Below are 24,580 nucleotides of genomic sequence, written 5' to 3' on the forward strand. Positions count from 1 at the left end.
CTACAGTGGTACCAGTGTCCTCTCTGGAACAGACACAAAATGCAGCGATGGATGATAAAGATAAGTGTGCAAGTGGTCAGTCGTCTTGGTGAGCACTTCATACTGAGAGAGGAGGCCTGTCTGAGATTGACTAAATATGCAGGTATGGAAGTGGATGGGTGGATGTCTAGGCAAGATGGAGAACTGAATGGATAGACTAACTGTTAGGTGTCAGCCGCTGTGTGTGTGGTGATCTGCCCTTCATATGACTGGTGTGCCATCAGGGATAGACTGTGCAGATGTTAAGATGGGTGTTAATTAAGAGGTGACTGTCCCACCTTGATGTTTGTCTGAAGGTGACAAGGCCTGTCAGTTTCAGTCTGGTCAGTGATTCTCAAAGGTTTTTCTGTAGGACAAGAAGGGCAGCTTGGTGGCACAGCGGTTAGTAGTTTTTCTTTACTCTTCCAGATATGCCCAGGGTCAAGTCTTGACATGGTCACTGCTGGGTTTTTTTTGTAGTTTTCCTGTCAGGTGAATTGTGGACCCTCAGTTGGCCCAGTGGGGATGTGTGTGGCCCGTGATGGACTGGCACCCCATACAGGCTGACACTTGTCACGTACCCCGTGCTAACAGCAGAGGCTCCATCCCACTGTGACCAGATAACAGATGAATGGCTGACGTATTCCACAGTAATGGCCATAGCAGCAGGCCAGCATTCTTCTTGATCGGAGATGTTTGACTCCTCTTGGGCTCGTTTTGCTTGGCTGCAGTGGCCCTTCATCCAGACTCCATCTTTATCTCTAACTGGAACTTCTAAAGCCTCGCAGCTGAAACACAAACCAGTGAGTCAGGAGTCCAAAGACATGTGGAATCCATCACCCTGAACGAATGAGACATGGTGACTTCATTCTTGTGGTCTTTCTCTTAAATCAGAATTCAACATTTTAGAAGGAATAGGATGGCAAACGTGAAGGTGACGTGTTACTCCTAATCTCAGCACCTCGTTTTTTGGTTTCTCTGTCAGCCCTTTTTTTGCAGTCCTGCTGTCATCCAACACACTGAGGTCTTCACTCTCAACGTTCAAAAAAAAAACTTCAAGGATGAGTAACCAGAAAGTGTGGGGCCTAAGGCAGAGAAGAAACCCTGAAGGCTTTTTAGGTGGTCCAGTAAAGGTCCATAAGGGTTGAGTGGCTCAGAAGTGCAAGGCGTTCAGTTAGACCGATGTGTGTGGGATTTGGCTTCATGTTTCAGCAGTGGAGGATCTTCATGAACGCTTTGCGGAACTCCACGTTGAAGGTGGTGTAGATGATGGGATTGACAGCGCTGTTGACATAACCGAGCCAAGTGACAATGCTGTAGAGCTCAGGAGAGATGTAGCACTGCAGGCAGTTCACTCGTAGGATGTGCGTGATGAAGAAAGGGAACCAGCAGATGATGAAAACACCTGAGGACAAAGCGGAGAAGGTCACATTACACAATCATGTAAGGAGATGGGGGCATCAAACCACACTCATGGTGGGAAAAAAGCACTTGTGGTGAAAACATCACACCCAACAGTCCGACAGCACGGTGACTTTTAAAATATAACTTTTAAAATATAACATCTAAACAACTGGTGATGCCTAGAGACCCCCTCCTCTCCAACAGGCTGCTTCAGGGGGCTTAGGAATGCCAGGCAGCCTTGACAGAATGGGTGGCACCTGTGCCTTGGCAAATTTTAGGGTTACAGTATCTCCACATTTCTAAATTCAAAGCACAACGGTGTGATCGTCACTTCAAGGCTGAGAGAAGATCCAGTGGCTGTCAGTACAAACAGCGGCACCAAATGTCGGTGTCCACCAAGGCCCCAGCCTCATATAGAGAAAGCGATTTGACAGAATGAACAATGGCCAGTGGTCTGTGTTTATAGACCCTCTGCCTCAAAGTAAATGTTCTCAGTTTGAGACCTGAATATGAATGAAGAGGAGAACAGATGGGCAAAGAAGAAATGGAAGAGATAAAGTGCCAGGGCTTAACATCTGGCCTGGCAGACACCAGGACACATGGCCAAGGGCACACAGGGTGGTGTGACACCCAGAGAATCGTGGAAGAGGAGGGCCAGAGCCACCCAGTCAGAGGTCTGTGTGAGTGTGGGGGCACGGGGGACTCACTTAACATGATTAGTATGAATGGTGATTATCACCATCTAGTTAAGATAAGCACCTATCTGCCCATCAGCTGCCCACTGCCAAGACGAAGACACCCATGTGGACCCACAGAAGAGTAGCTCACCCAGGACGATAGCCAGCATTTGTGTGGCTTTCTTCTCTTTCTGCTGGGACAGCTTGCCCTTCGCCACTGATTTGAGGGCCGACTTTTCATCCCCAGTCGCCGTTGCACGTGGCAGCTCAAAAGCCCTTTTCAGTCTATGCTGCCCATTGAGAAGCTGGGGTACAGCTGGTGCTTCGATTGTGGAAGGCAAGATGGCTCCACTGGGAAGAGGCCGGGAGGGTGACGGAGAAAGAGACTGTATTCCTATCGGAGTGATTTTGGGCCGGCTCCTCTCCGGCTGGGTCAGAAATCGAATTCGGTCCGAGTCAGCAGGGTGCACTACAGCTTCTTTAACCAAAGTCTGTGAAGAAAGCAAGCAGAGAACCAACAAACCGTAAAGACGATGCTGGCACGTATCATGTCTGAAGTGTTATGAGTGTAAATTAATGGCTGTGTGTTTAACACACAAAGTTTTGTATTTTTTTTTTCCTTTTGCTCTCATGCCAGTGACCTCACATCTCGGCCTGGAGTGGACTCTCTTTCCCCTCGATTGTCCTGCGACTGTCTCATCAGGTTTCTGGAAATGGCCTTTTCTTGTCCACCCAGTCCCTTCCTCATCCTTATTTCTCAATGTCTGACAATCAAAGAGCAGAAATCTAAGTACGTTCATATACATCTGCATTAACGTGCGTCACCATCGAATGGCACTTGACCGCATTAAAACATTTGGAGCCCATCAGAAAAGGACAGCAACTGTATTTAACATGAGTGGAAATGAAAATGCGTTTTCTATCCACAGCAACAATTGACTTAGCAGAAAAGACAAATGAATCCCGTATGTCAGAGGCAGCAGTCAGTAAAGTGCAGAATGGTGACCAACCCTAACAGCAGTGGAACTTTAAAAAGTGACATCAAGCTACCCACTGGTATAGAGGACGTGGTGGTTAGCCCTCCTCATTGTATCTGGACAGAGCCAGACAAAAACATGTAAATTCAGTTTTTACAACAGAAACAAATATTTGGGGCATTTTTAAGCTAAACAAAACAGTGAGAAACTGATTTGTCGCATTGTGTAACATGACGCCAGAAACTACTGACCGCTCGTTACTGAATTTGCAAGAAAATATTTGAAAAAAAGCGCAGAGCGCTTTAAGGACAGGACTGGAAATGTTGATGGGCGAATTGAGAAGGGATTAGTTCTTTTTTGGACGACTCTTTTCAGTGAGTCATACAGATCGATTCGTGAGCAACAACAAATCGATTCAGCAGAGCTCGACGGGAGTGCTGTAGTGCATGCAGGTCGTCATCAGTGTCTCTCGATTCACAGGTGGATGTTTAAAGCACAGGTGCCAGTGCCATCCGTCTGACTCCTGATTCTCCTTCACTTCACTTCAGGTTCTTTCAAGTGTGGACTGAAGCACTAATGACAAGGAAGACTTCTGTCATTGATCACCCTGTCATTCATCAAACAAGTACGATACAGAAACAACACATTTACACTAGAATGTACTAACTGTTCGCTTCCCGGGTCCTCCCTGCGTGGAGTTTGCATGTTCTCCCCATGTCTGCGTGGGTTTCCTCCAGGTACTCCGATTTCCTCCCACAGTCCAGAGACATGCAGGTTTGGTGCATTGGCGATTCTAAATTGTCCCTAGTGGGTGTGTGTGTGGGGGGAGGTGGGGGTTAGGGGGGTTGTGTGCCCTACGGTGGGCTGGCACCCTGCCCAGGGTTTGTTTCCTGTCTTGCACCCTGTGTTGGCTGGGATTGGCTCCAGCGGTCCCCCGTGACCCTGTGGTTAGGATATAGTGGGTTGGATAATGGATGGATGGATGGATGTACTAACTGTTAGCTTTGTGCAATTTGTTACTGGAATTGTTTTAAAGGAAATTGTAGCATGTGGCTGGAGCTCTTGCCCAACTGGGACGCCTCCACACTGAGAAGACTGAAGGAGCAAGTGTGGCCAGAGTGTTACCTCCCCCAGGACGCTAGATGGCAACCCCCCTGGGTTGCAGCAGTGCCTCAGACTCCCACAGGGCTGCATGGGAGTTGGAGTGTGGGGCAGCCCTGTGGGGATCCGCAGGCACTGCCAGGGGGAGCTGCAGCAGGAGCTGTTGAGCCCTTATGGGCAGTTCTTCCGCCACACCCGGAAGTGCTGCTGGAAGCGAGTAATCAAGCACCTAGAGCACATCCGGGTGCATTATAAAAGGAGCCAGCAGCCACTACTCAGGGAGCCAGAGTCGGGAGGAGGAGCGATGAAGCTTGACCTGAGGACTGAAGATGGACAGAAGGAAAAGAGTAAAAGAAGGGAGTAATTATCTGTGCTGTGCTTGGATTGTGTCATACTTGTGGGGAACAGGGAAGGTGTTTCCCGCAAGGGAAAAAGAGAAAATAAACCTAGTGTGCATTGAACTTATGTCCCACACGTGTCTGGGTCGGGTTCAGCTGGCGGTGCTAGTCTGATGGACCACAGAATACAGTATATAAACAAATTTGTTTATGTCCCTTTGTACATTTAACAAATTAGTCAAAAATATGAAACCTTATAAAACTATTATTCTAATTTCTTACTTTGTTGTTTATTATTTGCAGTTGACTTTACTTAAACACTCACTCTTTTATGGTTCACTGACTGCACAGGATGTGTCGCTCAGTAGTTCTTTCAAATACAAACAGAATCATTGCCTGTGCACAAGTCACACAGTGCTAAGTTTATTTACATTCTTAAACTGAATCATTACCCAAATACGAGTCACACAATTCTTTCATTTGATTTTCAAACCGAATCATTACCCGAGAACGAATCACACAGTTCTCTTTCGTTCAATTCACCAACTAAATCATTACCTGAGAATGAGTCACACAATTCTCATTTATGTGTTTCTCAAACTGAATCGTTTCCTGAGAGCGAGATACGTGATTTTTATTCTTTGGATTCTCATACTGAATCATTTCCTGTGATCAAGTTACACAATTCTTGTGCACTTAGGTTTTCTAATGAATTATGTATTTTAACTGTGCTGTCATGCTTTGTGCTTTTAAACATGGCAATGTCATACTATATGCATTATCAGAATGTTAAATATGTAATTTATTATATATAATTATCCATCCATCCATTTTCCAACCCGCTGAATCCGAACACAGGGTCACGGGGGTCTGCTGGAGCCAATCCCAGCCAACACAGGGCACAAGGCAGGGAACCAATCCTGGGCAGGGTGCCAACCCACCGCAGTATTTGAACTCATTATTTTATCTTATTATGTTATATGAACTTACTTACCATTGATAACTTGAAGACATGGCAGCTGGATAGAGTTTCACAGTGGGTGGAGTTAGATAAGCATCGTGGAGCAGAATGGGTGGGGCTAGAGAGCTGAGTAGCAGCAGTCCAGTCTGTTTAAATAAAGTGGGTTTCAGAAAGAGGATGGAGATTTTCATAAGTAGCCTTGCACAGCTGCTGTATTTATTTGTTCAATAAACAAGCCCATCATTGGGATGATCCCGTGGCAGGGCTACTGAGAGGACATCAAATCCCAGCAGTCAGCAGAAATGCTGGGTCATTATGAGCCTCCGTTTTCCATTCTAACTACAGGGTAGTAGCTGCGGTGCACCATGTTGTACAGATAATCTCAGGTGGACACTGCAGATACATTTTAATATCTGTTGTAAATGCTGTTTATCTAAATTATATACAGATGCAATCCTTATAGGAAACACATATTAAAGGGAGTCTTTAAGAAAACGAACTGTCATCACAGGCCGTGTCACTTGTTTAGAATATCGCTGAAGTGGGTTGCTTTGAAAAGATGTGTCCCTTTAAAGCCATTGTTATGACACAGTGGCATGGTGTGAAGTGACGTGACCACTGCAAGTTGCCATGGCAGTATAAAGGTCAGTGTTGCCTGTGGCACTTTGTCCATAATTGTGGATTAACTTTCAACATGTCCATTAGTGGTTTAGTGGTTGGCTAGAGACTCTGTGCTTAGTTTTTTCGACAAGGATTTAGTTTTTTGGAGGTAATGTTTGACTTGTTAAGTTTAAATGTTGTTTGAGCCCTTGCTAGTTTTCAGATTTACGATTCTGCTTCATCTCCCGATCCCATCCTCCTTTCTCTGTATTTCGCTCTCCCTTGTCAGAACACTCACCACTTTCTTCCTGTTGGACTGCAGGTTATTGCTGGATTTTACAATTAAAGTGCACAGCTTCACGTCTTCGGGATGTGTGCATTTGTTCTGAAAAACAGACGTATCAATTGTTAACGTATGTGTAAGAGACAATGCAATAATGTTTCTAAAAGGTTCTGATTTGACTGGCTGTATTTCAGCAGAATGGAGCCCAAGATTGTCCATTTGCACGGCCGCAGCACCACACGTCTCCACAGGTCTCGGGCAGCAGGTCAGGAGTTTTCGACAATTGTGCACCGCTTAATATTTTAGTGGGTAGCAACATGTATTGCGTTATGGTTATGGTCATCATATTCATCATTTGCTCTTTATATTTTAGGTTAGATTACATCTGAAAACACAATAGAATGATAGCAAATACAAAATTTCTCAATTAATTGAATTAAAATGAATGAATAGTGCCCGGCTGTAAACGTCTGTCTACAATCCGCTGATGTAGACCTGCGGTGACATGTGCTGCTGTGGCTCAACAGATGGATGCTTTTGGCCCTTTTCTCTCTTAATGTCTTCCTCCTGGTTCTCTCTTAACGTTTGTCTGTGTGCCAACATAGCAGTCAAGAGTTCCCAGTTCTCACTTTTGCTTTGATTTCTCCTTCTGTGAGTTTTCAGGAGTTTGATGTTCAATACGACTGATCTTTAGTTTCAACTTTCTGCCTGTTTGCGTTTCCTCTCCTGGTCATCCCTTGGTGGTGTCCCCTGCACAAGGCTAACAGTTCCTGCAGGCTCTAAATCAAGATGAGCCGCTTCAAATAAAGGCTAGGAATCAAAATCAGCCATCCTCCAAACTCAAGTAAGCTTCTGCCTACAGAGACTAAGAAAAAAGTTAAAAAAAGACCCAAAAGCGCTGAAAAACTAAAAAAAAAAAATATATCACAAAAGGGGCAAAGTTGAGCCATTGAATCCAAACAGTTTTGTAATATTTACAGGCTTTGTTTATAGACAGTCACAAAAACAATAAAGGACCAAAAAAGCAAACAAAATCAATCCATAATCCAAAATTCCATTTAAAAAAAAAGCCAAGCCAAAGTTCGAAACCAGAATATCAAAAGAAACACTGGCTGAATGGCTTCTTCAAGTCAAAAAATGTTCAAATGTGGATTGTGAGTCTGGCCATAATTCATAGTTGGCCAAAAACAAGAGAGGACACCAACAATTCACTGGTCCCACAAGGTTACAATAACTCTAAGCCTTGAATATGTAAGCCAAGGAGGGTCCCTCAGCTGTGACGTCCGGAGGCCTTGTCCCTTGAGGTGCCAGCCATCTATCCATTAATTCTCCTAACTCGCTTATCCAGAGCAAACCAGCCTATCCCAGCAAGGACGGGAGCAAGGCAGGAACAACACTCAGACTGGGCACCAGATCATCAAAGGGTCAACAAGGCACACAATAAACTTAACTCAAAAAATAATTACCAATATAATATACACTGGAAAATAATAAACTGGAAATAATAATAACTGGAATAAACATAGTCAATAATAATTACTCAAATCTAAAATCCTAAATGAAAATTAAAAAAAAAAGGCAAAATGGGTTAAACCCTAGCTTTAGCATAACAGGCCTTTTCCCGGTGTCAGGAGGCAGACAGTGGAGGGCATGTCGCCCATTACCTTTATGGGAGGGTGTGGCTCAGGGTCCATTCCAGAGCTACAACGCCGCGTAGCCACCCTCTTCCGTCGCCGACGAAGCACCACGTAGATCTGCACGTAGACAAGCAGTGTGATGATGAAAGGAACATAGAAGGAGACGATGGAGGAGTAGACCACAAAAGCTGGGTTGGCGATGCTGCATTTCGCTACGTCTCTTGTGGCTGGCAAAATTAAAAGAAGCAGAGTCAGTTATGTGTTTTCACATGTAGGACATGCATGACACAAGAGAGCAACATCTGTCAGAATTTTGTGGAGATTTGTCAGAATTTATACTCCCACCGTGGATTTTCGTGCATTTCCGGCCCTTGTTGCACAATTGAATGGAATTCAAAAGCTTGGTAGGCCTATGCTTGGAGATGAACTGTTCATTTTAGGCATAAAAGGACCATAAAGGCAGGGCCATAACCTTACCAGCCTGCCCAAGGAGACTTTCCCTAAATCCAGCTAACCTGAAAACTGCAGACCCCAAACAAGGTGAGCTGACAAAATAGTTACAAATGTCCTAAAAATATAACAAAAGCGCCTTAAGAGGAGGGATGACCATAAACCCCTGGCAAACTGAGAATCTTTATTAATTAAGGATTTACTCTATTAACAACAAAAAAACAAAATACAAGGTAAAGCCCAAAAGAACAAATAGAGGCAAAGATAATTCTACACTAAGCAAATCCACAATCCAGAGGAGAAAAATAAGAACATAAGCAAAAAAACAAAAGAAAAAGAAAAAAAAAACAGAAAATCCACCAAATAAGTTCAATATTAAAAAAGTCCTTCACAAACTCAATGTTCAAATCCTGAGCTGGTTAAAACATCAGAGGGTGGGCTCAGGAGTGATGATGTCAGGGTGGTCCCACCTCCTGGGGCTCCACCCACAAAGGACAAGAAATATCAGGACATTTGAAAGAACAGTGCATATCTACAAACATCACAGAAAACACATACAACTTCCGTAATAATTAAAAAAAAAAACTACGAAAGACATAAACACGTTAATATGTAAGAGAGCACAGAAACTGAGTAGACATTTCAATGTTGTTGCATTTGGTCAGGTAGAGGAGCGCGTCACAACCTTCAGATCTGTGTGGTCTACCATACATCCCTCATGATCTGAGTGCTTTCATCGTCATTTTCATTCGGTCCTGTACCCTTTCTGTGGGGTCTTTTGTCCAAGACAGGGGGTTTTATTCACAGTAGAACCTCTTGTTAGATAATTTGTTGACTAGCAGTACTCAATGATAGGTTAATATTTTGGCTTGACGACAGTTATATCTGTAGGCACAAAATACCGAAAACGTTTAGAAAGTGCAACTCTGATAAGGAAGGAAATTCCAAGATGACCTTTTATCCCATCACATTGTTATAAAAAGGTCACAACCTCCATGGACAGGCCCCTAACAACATGAGAATAAACCCTGACGCCAGGATCCAAGCCTAGTGGCAATGATGGGAAATACAAAATGATCCAATAAGTTAGATAACTTTTTAGCCGATTGGAATTTCCACACATAAATGTCGTAATCAGGAGCCTTAAAAGTAAGAAACTGCCTGAACTCTGCACAGAAGACAATAAGAACCCCAGAAATCCATAAATTGAAGATACGAGAGAGAAGTTCCTCACCTGTGTTATTGAGTCCAAACAGCAGGGGGCAGGAGATGGCAAACGACAGGACCCAGACGACGGCGATCATCAGAGTGACTCTGCGCCTGGAGCTGTACCGTGTGTTGTAAAGCATCGGCATGGCGACGGCTGTGTACCTGACAAAAAAAAAAAGAAAACAATCAGCACCCGAGTTCACTGGCATGCCAGTGAGTTTCTAATTTCTTTGCAGTGAGCAGAAACTTCACACCCTTCATGTCTGGTGTGTCATTGAATGCTGCACAGTTTGACTTCTTCAGTTAATCTCTGATGCCGATTAGTGAACGGTTAACTATAAAGTGCCTTACTAGGACACACTCCAGGCAGGGCTGTCTTAACAGCATCATACACCCCCGGGAAAAGTAGTGCACAGGAGCCCCTGTTTCGATAGCAAACCAGAAACATACATAGGCCTCAGAAACATTGTGGGCCCCTAATTTCCTGGAGACCCCATCCAGTGCCCAAAAATTAAGGCGGTCCTGACTCCAGGTACATTTTCACAGATAATCGCCCTGCTGTACAGGATGTGAATGACAGACTTCCCCTCCATGCTGACTGACATCAGTTGGGTGGCTCTGTGGTAGGATGAGAGCACAAAGTTTTAAAAGCAGACATTATGAATGTGGGTGCATGTAGAAGTGATGAGCAGTCGCAGAGCACTTAATGGGGGAATGGACTGATTAGGCATTCATGGGCAGAAGACCAGTTGGTACAGCCATCACTCATTGAGGCTCCATGGGTCATTCCTATTGGAATAGGAAGGAGAGGGAGCAACGAGTAAGTAGAAAACAAAACGACGTGAAACGGAATAAGAAAGCAGAAGCAGCTGATTAAGTCAGTTAGAGAGAGAGAGAGAGGGATGGCAAAGCAGACAAGCGATGCCCAGCGAGGGAGAGAGAGAGAGAGAGGAGTGGCACTCCAATGGCAGATCAACCCCTCAGTACAGAGCAGCGCTATCATGTGCTCCAGTTCTACTTCTAATAGTCCTAGCATAGAACTTAGAACTGCAGTAAGTTGGATATCTCTGGTTCAAAGACGACTCTCATCCATCTTGAAGAGTAGAATCAGCTCACAAGGCCTCTCACATCTGAGGAAACTCAAGCTGACCATGCCTGATATTTTTTTTTTGTTCTTTTGACACAACGAGAAAACAGGAGGAGCCCATAAGCCACTCAGATGGTATCAGAATGCATCTCATGCCTTGAGGCCAAGAGTGTTGATGTGCTGATTTGAAAACACACAAGTTGGGCTAAAACCATATAATGTCCTCCTGCCCTAACACACACACACCCACACACAAGGGCAAAGGGACAATGCGTAAACTCAACGCAGGCAGTCACCAGGCTCAGGACTCAAGGAGGAGGACCCTGAATTCATGAAGTGGTGGCACTCATCTCTGTCGCACCAAATCAAACGTGACATCCTCGAACCTGCTCTGTCAATTTCAGAATCCCAGGAGACAGGAAGCCATCCTAGGATAAGACATCAATCAGTTCATCACACTTCAAGAAAGTATTCATTGGCATCACTTTTTAAAATATCGTATTCATTTGCTGTGATAAACTGTGCTGTTTTCCCTGTGGTACTCTAAATGAGTCGTATGCACACAGCATTTCTGATTACTCTGAGATGTTCTGCTCTGCCCGTCATCCCGTGTCACGTTTTATGTTGGCTTCAGTACACTGAACACTTTTCACAGCTTTTAAATGTCAAATACATGAAGCACACAAGCGTGTCTTCTTTTAATTAGACCTCCGCAGTCACCTCCATGGCTTAGGATCACAGTCTTGGATTATCACATTCAGACGACTAAAGCCATGGAATAGAGACGAGCAGATCTCTCAAACTAACGTAACCTCTGGCATCTCCTTCAATTCACATGATGTCTGAAAAGATTCATCTGGTCTACTTTGTGTGTGCCTGCCACCCTGGGCTAACATGAAATGTGTGAAGGAATGAAGAATTCAAAGAGCCATCCCCTGAGATTCAGGCTGGCGGTGAGTCCTCAGATCAGCACTGAAGCACAAGGACAGAGCCTGACAACTGTCTTAGCCCCACGTCATTCCACCATCAGGCCGAACGGCGCTCACACTTACCTGTCAATGCTGATTGCACACAGATTGAGGATGCTGGCTGTGCACATCATGACATCGAGTGTGACAAAGATATCACAGTGGATGAGACTGAAGCGCCACTCTCCCACCACCTGTAGGTGACAAAAGGGAACACTTGACAAAGTGAATGCATTGAAAGTAGGATCTTTGACATGAATAGCAGCCCAACCATCCATCCCTCCATTTTTAACCCTTGCTTAATTCAATTCAGAGGCACAGGAGCTAAAGACGATTCCAGCAGCCTTGGGCGTAAAGAAGGAACTAACCCTGGACTGGGCACCAGACCACTGTTGGCACCTTCTGCTATACTGGGACAAACTTTCTACTGCATGATAACAAAATCTCAAAAAAGACAAGCTGTGGGGTCCCAAATAAAGTGTCTGTCTGAGACAGACAAATGGAAATGAAAAGCTGGTATATAAAAGAAAGATGATGTGAAAGGCACTATAGGAAGGGATATAGAAGGCATAGATAGATAGATAGATAGATAGATAGATAGATAGATAGATAGATAGATAGATAGATAGATAGATAGATAGATAGATAGATAGATAGATAGATAGATGTGAAAGGCACTATACAGTTGAAAGGTGGATATTGTAAGACACTATATAAGACAAAGGTGAATGTGAAAGGCACTACTGTATATTACTAGATAAATCTATTGTATCTTAAAGGCATTGTATAATAGATTGGTATTAAAATGTTTTAGGGTAGATGTGAAAGGCAACACATAATTGACAATTTATTTGTTAAACAATATTTATTCAATCACATAACAGGACACAAATACACAAACACCCATATATTCAATTCCCCTATATTCTACATTTTTTTGTAAAAGAAATATACATTTTCCGTATTTTTTCTTGAAATAAACTCTATCGAAGCCCACATTACACCATTTACCCTACCAAATCTATGAAGAGCCCCAGGCGGTCAGGCCAACTCGTTAGTGTGGTGGCTGGTTGGCCTTCAGCTGCAGAATGGATTCCAGTGCCAGTTTCGTGAAACTGTCGGTGTCTTGACTCTTGTGTACTTCACTCATCACTCGATGGCAGGCTGTGCTCTTATTTCTCAGCAGCTTATTATAGCGGTGCCTTTACCGCAGTGAGTTTTCATGTTGTGCTGCTCGGCTATTCTAGTGAGTAACTTGCCACAGCAGACGATGAAGGTCTTCTTTCTGGTACACCAAGTTCTGGGGGTCTCCTCTCTCACATGACTACTGTACCATTTTTGATGTCATCTGAAATATCAGAAACGCTTGGACTTTATTTTAGTCTTATGATTTCCTCGTTTCCCGATGATTGCTGGGGTATATCCCAGCTGCCCCGGATAAGCGGGTCATGAAGGTGGACGGACATATGACTGGATGGGTGAATTTCCACTTTAATTTACTGAACCTTCACCTCTGCTCCCCAAAGCTGACATGAGGCTATGCCTGCTAAGGCAATGACAAAGACCTCCAGTTAACAGTTGATGTTAAATAAAAGACGTTAGAGAAATAGCATTTTGTGTGGAGTGATTAAGTACATTCTAATAATCCCAGGTTTTGATGGAAGTCCTGTAGAAATAATCTGGCAACGCTATGTGATTTACTTTTTCTTTTTTTTGTCAGCGTAGTAATTTATTCATTGTAGGCCGCCAACGAACAATGGCGTTCCGTAATGGCAGGCAGACTTCCTTCTTTCCTTCAGATTGTCACCTCTCACCTAATATCTCCCTCGCCTGCTACACTACATAATGAATTTCATCTAATTTTACGCCGGAAAACATTGCTCATCTGCCATTCATTATTAATGCTTTGTCTTTCTGGATGGCGCAATTAGACCATTTGAATTGGAGAGCTCTGACATCTCTGCACTGAACAACGTCGCTCAATGAATATGAGATGCATAATTCATGTTCTGCTCAACACGCTGTAGAGAAACATGCCGAAAGACTCCAATCGCTCACTTTGCTATTTGTTTTTTTACTTCCCGGTCACTTTTTTGCTTCTTGGACTGCGAGATGAGATGGCATACACATCCATATGGGAGTAAAAGCCAAAAGCATGTAGGGGTCAGGGAGGCAATGGCGGTTTAAATAGGCAACAAGCATAAATAAACATTAAACACGAGAATGAAGATGAATAATAAACACAAAGTTCAAATGGCAAAGGGAAGTGCATCAGCTGCATAAACTAAATGAGCAAATCACACAGGCGACGTACACCAAAGACGGCGAGTGAAAATTAATGAAGGCTTCCACACGTTTGAATAACGCAATGAATAAATACATGCATTGTGAAATGTAACAATGAATAAATAACAAAATGATACGCAAGTATAAATAAATTAAATAAATTCCTTACCTGGTCAAAGGACCCATGTGGTTGACAAAAGATACTGATAGGCGGATGTGTAGACTGGGATGGATGCCGTTCCTAGGGGAGACAGCATATCTAAGCTGTATACACCCGCCATGTGCCAGGTGGTGGCATCCTCTTGGCTGAATCTCTCATGTGCACACCTGCAGTTCAGCCTGGGAAATGTGGTCCTGTTGGGCACCCTTACTGGGTCCTGTGGGTGCCACCAGGGGGAGCTGTTAAAAATGGATTTCTGTATGCTGAGGAGATTCTACCTAATAATGGAGGTACTCCTGGGTCCAGCATAAAAGGAAACACTGAGTCAAAGTTAGGACAAGAGGACAATGCTTATCTGGTGAGGTTTGGAGGATGGAAGGAAGAAAGGAAAAGAAAAAGATTGGTGAATCGTGTGTGTGTGTGTGCGCTCCTTTGAAGAACCCTGTCCTTTCAAAATATGTTATTTGAACCCATAACCCACTTTCTCCTGACTTCAGAGATAAAGTCCAGTGTCATAAAGAATATGTCAGGTCCCTTGGAGTATCTGCAGGAATGCAGACCTCACCTTCAAATCTCTACTTGATGTTACTCTGGAGCCATCAGGTGAGTACATTGGCAAACTTGTTGGACTCAATGATCTGTTCTCATCATAACTGTTCTAATGTTGTAATTGTGCCCTTTGAGTGGAGGAGCTCTGCTGGGATTCAGAAGATTCCTAAGCCGCCTCAGTGGTGGCAGCAACGCCCCCCACCCCCATAGTCCCCTTGGTTACTTAGCTCACCAAGAACACCCTAATGGTAGATCCGCTCCTGGGTGGGAGACTTTTGAGGTTGGCCGTAGCCCAATAGTATGAATGCCGGCTTCCAGTTCACTTCAAGAGATCTTGGATTAAAATGGCAAGAATAGACTTTGGATCCACCATTATGAATTGGATAAATACAAAGAATTGTTTAATCTTTCAAAACAAACACATTAAGAATATCATTTGGGCCAGCAGTGTGGTGTAATGGTTAAAACCTAGGACTTCAAACGCTGAGGTTGTGACTTTAAATCCCACTACTGACACCACTGTGTGGCCATGAGCAAGTCATTTCACCTGCCTGTGCTCCAGCTGGAAAAAAACAAAAGAAATGGAACCAAATTTATTTCAAATGTTATAAAGTTATAAAGACAGAGGCATCTGTCATTCTTCTAAATGTCATAATAAATCAAAGTTCCTTTGGTTCTTTTCTGTGTGACGTTTTTCTGTATAGTGCCTGATGATGGGGCCCATTTTGAAAATCACTCTGTAAAGTGACTAAACACGTGGATATGCTTTTACACCTCAAGACGTCATTTTAGACTGCACTCCACTCTGATGGTTCTCCTTCTTCTCCCTCTTATTTCATCCCACATCCTATGGCCAGCTGCTGATCATTGTGGTTTTTTTGGGCAGCAGTTATCTGGCAATATGAGCATCCAGAGGGTTAAAGGTAAAAAGTGTTTTCTCCTCTGGCTGCCCTCGTCTTTGTTCTGAAGTTTATTTGCTTTCGCTTGTCATACTTCACGTCAACTGTAATCTCCGGGCCTCAGAGAGCTCATTTGGAATTTGTAGCTCATGACGGGATATTGGAAAAGCTTGTTAAATTCCACTCTCCATTAAGTTGACTAAAAAAGTGATGAAAATTGGGAGTGAGTCTGTTGCTATATTTAAAGAATAATGATCTGTGGAGGCTGCAGAAAAAAAGACAAGAAAAGCTGAGAAGATCCCTGCAGCCTGTGGGTTTGTCTGACTCCACAAGTACACAATGATTGTTACAATATCAGACACATGCAAATGCAGCAGACGTATTAAGGGCACAGACCCCCACGAGACGCTACGCTGATTTGTAGGGATCCAGCGTTTTAGTTTTTCCTCCTCACTCTTATTGCATGCATAACAGCAGCATAATAATCAGAATGGACAAAACATATTTCAGTTTTCACAAAGTGGCCGGGGTCTAATATCCTCAGTTTGAATCCACTGCTTGCGTAGGGTTTGCATATTCTGCTCCTGGATATTCACGCCAAAGATGTCCAGATTGAATTGACTGGGAGCCCTAAATGTGTCCGTTGTCACTGAGTGTAGGTGTGTATGTATGCTGTAGCAGCTTGACAGAATTAATTTATTTAATTGGGTTCAGGACTTGAATTTCAGCACAGGTGTACGGGTATCCAGCCTGTTGTTTGAACACAAGGTATGAGTTAACTCGTATCTCGTTGAGCCTGTCAAGGTGCAACTTACGAGAAAACTCGTATCTCAGTATTTAGCCACTACAGACGCCGTCAGCTTGCTGCCAATTTTTGCAGCTGTGTCTCAGTTGCCCATTATAATGCTGCCATCTAGTGGATAGCCACAGAATTTTCTTTTTTTTTGATGGCAATAGCTTTCGGAAAATAGTGTTATGAATAGTGTCACCCATGCCTTTGCAAAAAGACAATTTCCCCCCAGGGATTAAAATATCACATCAAACAAAAAATAAATAAATAAAAGACTTTTTGACGTTGATGACTTCACTCAATGCGACTTCCCGGAAACATGACCCTAGCAACCCCTATTTCCTTTGTAGCAGCAGGACCTCAAAATGGCTACGTCTATGCAAACAAAATGGTGCAGCGGTGCAAATCATCAAAACAAGATGGTACAAAATTCTAATGCAAAGGAAATGACTTTAAATCAGGAAAATAATATTGCCCACAAACTCTCTGATGTTTAAAACATTGATTCGTATCAAACGAGTTGTACAAAAATGCACAAAGAGCAGGAAAAAATTAAATAACAATGGACTCACAATATCAGGGAATTAGAAGGAATTTTTCTAACTTTTATTTGGATTTTAATTTTCTAAGCTTAGTTGGATATGACCTCGAATTATGGACTGGACCTGCTCGCTTTTTTGGTCTGTTTTTGCCCAGATTGTTTTTGTCTTACTATTTATATTATTCGATTATAAAGCCCATTCTTTACTTTTTTTGGAGTTTTCCTCTTTTCCCTTTTGTTTGACTTTCTGGTTATTCTTAAACTTTTAACAGCCTCGGTCCCAATTCTGGCCTTGTGTAGGTTGAATCCTGCCTTTTGAGTTGGGGTTAGGCTGACTAGGGTGAGGCCAATCAGGTCTCGTTTACATTTTGGGAGGTCTGCTCCCCTTTTTGAGCTTTGTGGTGGCAGGATTACATAACATGAAAACATTTTCAAACCACTGTTATGAGACAATTGCTTGCATTTGCTTCTTCTCCTTGACTCAGAGACTAGAAAAAAAGTACATGTGTCGCAATTTAATCAATGAGCTTTTCATCATATTTTATTTGTCAGGGTCTTCACTGAATTTTCTCGGAGAGACAAGTTTCAAGGTGATTATTTCAGGTCATTTATTCTACTGATGCCTTGTGGCCTTGATCCTATTGTGTGGTGTAGGCTGCCTTGAAGTTCAATTAACGTTCAGGACGTCACTGTCATCTGTGCATTGAAAAAACTTGTATTGATATCCGTAACCTAACAGTGAAAGTTATATAATATGCATTTAATTTGTATTTCTTATTATGTTACAGTGTGTGATTTTCCTATTTATTATGCATTTTTGATTTTTCCTTTCAGAGTGTTATGTATCAACATGCATTTAAGTATTGTATTGTTGTTTAGTGATTATGTGTCATATTTTATGTATTTTCCATTACGACTATTAGAAGGTACTTTAAATGATATTCCTTTTAGGCAGAGCCCAAGGAGGCGGGGCCACCTTTGACATCACCACTTCTGAGCCCTCCCACACAGGTAAACAGAAAGGCATGATATAATTAATAGATAGATATGAGTGACACTATATGATAGATAGATAGATATGTGTCAAGGCACTATATAATAGATAATGAGATATGAATTACACTACATGATAGAGAACTTTAAAAGGTTAAATAGTTATATGGCTGTAAAAGGCGTTATATTTCTAACACCACAGAATGCAAAGTCCAAGGCAGCTCGACTGCACAGAGGTCGGCTCTTCTGCGGCCCCATGTTCCCAGTGTCTGAGCTTCCAGTTCAGATAGAGTAGATTCAGAAAGTCTTCAGACCCCTTCACTGTTTTACACCTTTTTTTTATGTCGCCTTGAGAATCTTTTCCATGAATTATTCCTGAATGTTTGATTATGCGTGAGGGGTTAACTAGAAGCGTGTGTCTCTTTTTTAATAAAATGCACTTAAAATGATCCTTTACAATCCCAGACAGGAAGCTTCCTCTCACATTTGTTACTCCGAGATGACAGACGCCATGACTGTATTCAGACTGACAATTAGGGCTCATTAAACAAACGAGGCCTTTTCATTTTCAAAATGATTGTGAGATGTCCTCAGGCAGGGAGAACATTGAGACATGCGCTTGTGATACCTTTCACTGGCTGTCGTTCACACGGCTTTAAACATTTTAATAGTTCGGCGTGAAGTGTTTCACATGTCAGAATGTTAAAAAATGCACAAAGGAGCGTCTCACTGCTTTAACTCTCAAAATGCTCAAACGCCCCACTCACGGTGGAGATGTGGGCTCATCAGAGGAGTGACCCCCAGCAAGACCAAAAGACAAGGCTTGGAAAATTCTCTTTTTGTTTGTGAGTCTGGCTTGAACATTTGGAAAGAAAGGCCGGCCATAACGTCTGGGGGGGTCAGAATCAGTGGTGTATTCTAAAGAAAATGTTACTGTTGTCCATTGCCACAAATTACTTTTGAGAATGTCTGTCTAATTTATAAAGTCAATTCAAGTCAAGTGGGCTTCCACCTCAAGCTAAGCACGTTTGGGCCCAGTCAGTACTTAGATGAGAGATGCTTGGGTTCTTTGCCATAAGAGGTGTTGGTGAGGCCAGCAGGGTTGCGCTTACCCTGCATCTCTGGGTGGATCCCAATGCCCCAATGCAGTGGCAGGGACACAAACTGGTGGATAAAATGAGAAATTGAGGTCCTGACTCCCTGTGGTCATAGAAGATCCCTGGGCATCTTTTATAAAGAGTAGGGTGTTTTCTGATGTTCTGCCTACATTGCCCATCATCGCATAGCCTGGTTATTTTGACCCACTTAATTATCCCCTCTCCCTTACTGGCTAACTATCTCTCTCACCCTTTCACATATTAGTAGCTAATGTGTGGTGAGCCTCCTGGCATAAAATGGCTGCTGTCTCATCATCCAGGTGGATGCTGGTGGTGATTGAAGTGGCTCCCCCATTCTATGTAAACCACTCTGAATGTTTTGAAAAGCGCTATATAAATGCAATGTCTTCTTCGTCTTCATTATTGTCATACCATCTATTCACATACCAGGGCCACAGTGTGATATTTAGGCAATAAATATGACAATTAAACAGAACTGCAATGTAAAACAAGGAGCAACACCTGTGCAAATGGACATCAGACTGACAAACAGTAATCATTGATGACAGAAGGTGTGCAGTGGACAAGGAATGCAAAAGAATGAAGAACAGAAGAGTAATTAGATAAGAGGCTATAATACAGGGGCACACGGAGGAACAGGGGGGTGACATTGTGTTGAGGAGAATGACTGCCTGTGGAAGAAACTGATTTTCAGTCTGGCATTATTGGTCCACAGATCCGATACCTTCTGCCAGAGGGAAGCAGAGAATAGAGAATGTGGGAGGAATCCCCCCATAATGCTGTTCACTTTTCAGAGGCAGTGCTTTGAGCGGTCCTGATGATGGTCTCCACAGTGTATGGACCTGCGATTACAGGCATGATAGTTGTCAGAGCAGACAGTGTTGCAGCTGGTCAGGGCTCTTTCCAATACAATGTGGTGAGGATATGGCATGGAAGGCCTTTTCTGATTAGGTGGTGCAGGTTATGGAGTTGCTGCTGCACTTTCTTGGTCAAGGTGGAGGTATTGATAGATCACGTTAGGTCCTCTGAAAGATGCACACCAAGGAATTTGGTGCTTTTCACTCTCTCTACCTTGGAACTCTTGTTGTAAAGTGGGCAGAGCAGGTCGTCCTGAAGTTCTCTTTAGTTGTAGTAATATTGAGAGATGGCTGTTGGTCTTGCACCAGTCTATCAGCTGGTCCACATCCATCGTCATTCTTGGAGCTACTGTATGTATCACAGTACAGCCTTGAGTTAGCAAGGTGAACAGAAGTGCACTAAAAACGCACCCCCGAGGGGCTCCACACCTAAGAGTTATTGTGCTGGAGATGTAATTCCCAATTCAGACCATCTGTGTTCTTTCTACCAGGAAGTCTAAAATTCAGTAACAAAGTAAAGAACCGAAGCCCAATAGTCTGAGCTTTCCTATCAAATTCTTAGGGCATCTCTTATATATCTGTCCATCTGTCTATGATGCTTTTGTTTCAATCTATGGATTTGTATCTGTTAAATGGTGCTACTCATAACTTTTCATCTATTCTCACATTATAAGCCCAGATGGACCCCCCAACACACACACACACACATTTGGTCATATGTGTGATGTGATTGTTGTCACAGTGAAGTACAAAAATGGAAGCAGGTCTCAAAAAATGCCAGACCAGCAGTACCCCAGGCAGTGCAGCCCTAAACTCAAATGGCAGGCTTCTTGCATGTACAGGCCTTTGACTGCTCAGAAGTACTAAAATAGGAAAATACTGGCTGGAAGAAGCCAAACGTATAAAATTTGCAAACAGGAGAATGGGGAGCCATTAGAAACCCCTGGCCCACAATGACAAAAACAAAACTCCTTCATTTGTAAAGATACCTGTATAATACACGAAAATTTAAAAACAGAACAAAAACAAAGCAAAAATGTGTTCAAAAAGAGTATGACTCTAAAAGACAAACCAAAGCAAACAAATCCACCCTGCAATCTGATAGTCCAAAAACAAGGCAAAGATCGAAAAGAGACAAAGCACTTAAAATGACAAAAATTAAAATACAAACTGAGCCAAACAAAAGGAGTAAGAGCTAATGTTGGGGCAAGGAACTGAAACTACTAAGCCAAATATAAAGGCTTCGGGACGCCCCTGAGGTTCCACTGTGAGTGCACAAGCTGCATAAAGAAATGCTTTTAACACAAAGCAACAATTTATACAAGACATTCCATAAGAAATACTATTTAAAAAAGAAAAGAAAAAAGCACTCTAACAAATACTTGAGGCAGGGAAGAGACATTGGCTGTTATCTAACAGTTGGCTGCCACTCACACATTTAGCCCCACCCACCATCTACTATTCAGACATCTAGCCCTGCCCAGTCAGCTGCCACTCAAACACCTTGCCCCACCCAGCTGGCTACTACTCAAATATTTAACCCTTCCCAATTGGCTACCACTCAAACACATTGCTCCAGCCAGCCTGCTACCACTAAGACATCTGGCCCCACCCAGCCTGCTGTCACTCAGACACCTATCCCCATCCATCCTTCTGCATCACTCATATTTTTCCTGTAATTTCTGTTGTAGTCATTTATGACAAATTTGTTCTGAGATTTTTCTTCCGGTACGGCAGACAGAAGTTTCAAGGTCATGCAGCTCTACTACTCACTAATCATGATGCTGGAGAGGGTGACATGTTGATCAGCATATGCCAGTAAGAATTTCACTGGACAGGCTACACGGGTCAATAAGGTCCCTATAAACCTGTTATCAGAAATGCCAGGGCACAGCACACTTATGTAGACAATGCCAAGTTAGTCTCAACAGCCAACCTCCCAGTCTGTGTTTAGACTGTGGCAGAAAAATGGAGGAAATCAATGTGGATTCAGGGTGGCCATTCAAATATCAAACTGAATAAGGTGAAGTTTGACCACAGCATGGTGAGGCAACAGGTATCCTGGCATCAGTCACTTAAATGATTACATTAAAAGATGCCAGTATTGCTTGTCCTTTTCACTGCATCATCTCTTACAAATCCACACTCACCCACCTCGAGGTACACGACCCACGGCATGACCAGCGTGGCCACCAGCAGGTCCGCCACGGCAAGGCTGACTATCAGGTAGTTGGTCGTGGTCTGGAGGGCCTTCTCCCGTGACACTGCCATGCACACCAGGACATTCCCAAAGACGATGACAAAGATGAGCAGGGTCAGCAACATGGCATAAAAGTTGTAGGGGTGTCGGCGCTCAGGGGTCGTGCTGTTGCCCGCATCCCAACCGTCTCCATCCCAGAAGGACGTGCCATTGCCCAGGGGCTCAGCCTCTTCATGGCTCTCGTTCAGGGCAGTTAAGCCTGTTGTGGGCTCCGCCATCTCTCTGCCACCTGCAGAATAAAGAGTGGACAGGCTGAAAGGAAGGCAGATGCTTTGAGACCAGGCGATCAATAAAAAGGGAAAAAAATGAAAAGGGAGAAAAAAAAATGACCAAATTATTTATTCTCTGGGGGTTTGTGGTTTGACGCTGATGCTCTCTTTAGGTCCGACATGGGCTGAGATGCTTACTACTGGGGACTTACACTACAAGTCTCAAGAAAATCATCACTTTTAAGAGAAATATCAGGCTCATTTATCATGCAGGGATTGCATCAGATAAATGATGGGCAGGCGAAATTAAAATAAACATGAGACGCTTCACACCGAGAGGCAATCAAGTCCGTCCTCTGCGATGAGGCCTGGGGCATCCAAGAAGAAAGACGCTGCTGGCTGGTGCCCACTGTGAAAGGATTAAAACGGGCACAGAAAGAGGTTTGGGGGCAGCTGCCCATATAGGATGATGATGGTTGGTTCGGAGTTTAACAGACTTTAGTCCAAACAAGAATAAGCAGACAGGGAAACAGGGCGGCTTTAAAGTCAGGCAGGGGAAGTGATGTCCTCATGGCCGGGGCCTGAAGTGACGTCATTGGGCCCGGAAGTGATGTCATTGGATCCAGGTGAAATTTCTTATGGTTGGTCTGCCAATGAAAAAGAGTAAGGATCAGTGCACTCTGCCATCCCCTGGTCTGGCGTGGAATTGCCTCCCTCTGAGCCTTTTAGCTGTCTCCCATGCACACATGTGTGACACCACCATTGGGTTATTGCTGCAGTGGCTGAGATGCAACTGGGATACAGATTTGAAAGACGCTATATAAAAGGGATAGGTAGGCCAGCTCCAGGTTTCTCCCATCCCCACATGGGTTTTCTGGAGCTCAGGCAGTGTGACCATCAGGCTCTCCGTCACCTCTCTTACCAAAGCTCTTCTTCCATGGTGGTCCCACCTGGCTGGTTGGCCAACTCTAGGAGGAGTTCTGGTTGTCCAAAAACTTCAGCCATTTAAGAAGGCCACTGTGCTCTTGGGAATATTTGGTGCTGCAGGAATTTCTAGTGGCCTCCCCCAGATCTTTGTGGTGTCTCTAACCTCTGCAGACAATTCCTTCAACCTTATGGCTTGGGGTCTGGTCGGCTGTGGGACCCTCAGTGGTCCGCTGTGTGCCTCTCCTAATCAGTCCAATCAACTGAATCGACTCCAAATAACTTTTCCCAAAACTTCTATGAAAGGCACTATACATAAAATATGATAAAAATAAGCAGAGCTGAGTGCGTGTTTCAGTTTAGTTTACCTATCTGGCCCCATTGGCAGGTGGACTTTTTACCTTGTCTACGATTATTTTGAAGCCGTTGGTTTTAAGTAACACTAAGCAGCTCCTCAAATCTCGAAATCAATAAATCATTCGGCGCTAAATTTAGGGGAGAAAAGCAGGCTTGTGTGTTCCTGCCATTACGGAATTGCAGTGTTTGACCGCAGGCTTACAGAGTCGTAATCTGCTGGAGGCGTCCTCTAAGCTCAAAAGATTAAAAACGTACGGCGCACATTGAGGGTCCGCCATTTAAGCTTGCTAAAGTAATAACATCCTGCAACCCTCTGAAAGGGGAGATCTGCTTGTGCAAATGTGACAGAATAATCGGGGATTTGTAAGCTTGCACATCACCTTGGGGGGTGGTGGGGGGGTCAGCCAGGTCTGGTGTGCTTGGGTGGGAGGTCATCTGACTTGTTGACCCAGATAAATAACACCGGATCAGAAGCTGGGGACATGGATAATGTGAGATGAGTGAGCAACAAGTGTCAGGAGGAACAGAAAATCTGTAGGCAAGAAAAAGGGAAAGAAGACCCTCATATGCTGTCCCTGTGATCATCCCCCTTCCTGTAAAACAAGTAGGCTGAGCTTGGCATGTCATATACGCTAGTGCTTAAAAGTGCAGAACCACCCAGAAATGTTCATATTTGTGATAGAAAATAGAAGGGTCCCATTAAATGGATTCAAAAATACAATAAAGACATTACACACTAATGTTACAGATGGCTATTACTGCTTGAAATGACTGATTTATAATTTTTAATGCGCATAGGACTGCAAAGCCCCATTTTCAGCAGTCGTCATTCCCGCGTCCTAAAGGTGAAGTCTGCTCGCTCGAGACGGGTCCAGCTGCAGACCTCAGCGATTCAGGAGCCAATTGAATTGCAGCTTTTTTTCACCT

At 43.6% G+C, this 24,580-nt stretch overlaps 1 protein-coding gene across 1 annotated transcript; it reads right to left on the reverse strand.

Annotated features, from left to right (window-relative positions):
* Positions 1–232: 232 nt before the first annotated feature.
* Positions 233–22,388, reverse strand: LOC114668092 (D(2)-like dopamine receptor). The gene is made up of 7 exons (XM_028823717.2): positions 22,058–22,388; positions 11,795–11,904; positions 9,681–9,817; positions 8,024–8,223; positions 6,375–6,461; positions 2,251–2,590; positions 233–1,423 (listed from the first exon to the last, which is right to left on the reverse strand). The coding sequence occupies exons 1-7, from the start codon at positions 22,379–22,381 to the stop codon at positions 1,227–1,229; spliced, it is 1,395 nt and encodes a 464-aa protein (XP_028679550.1). The 5' UTR covers positions 22,382–22,388; the 3' UTR covers positions 233–1,226.
* Between the last annotated feature and the right edge of the window lie 2,192 nt (positions 22,389–24,580).

This window comes from Erpetoichthys calabaricus, chromosome 17, assembly GCF_900747795.2.
Source record: "Erpetoichthys calabaricus chromosome 17, fErpCal1.3, whole genome shotgun sequence".
Lineage (NCBI taxonomy): Eukaryota > Metazoa > Chordata > Cladistia > Polypteriformes > Polypteridae > Erpetoichthys > Erpetoichthys calabaricus.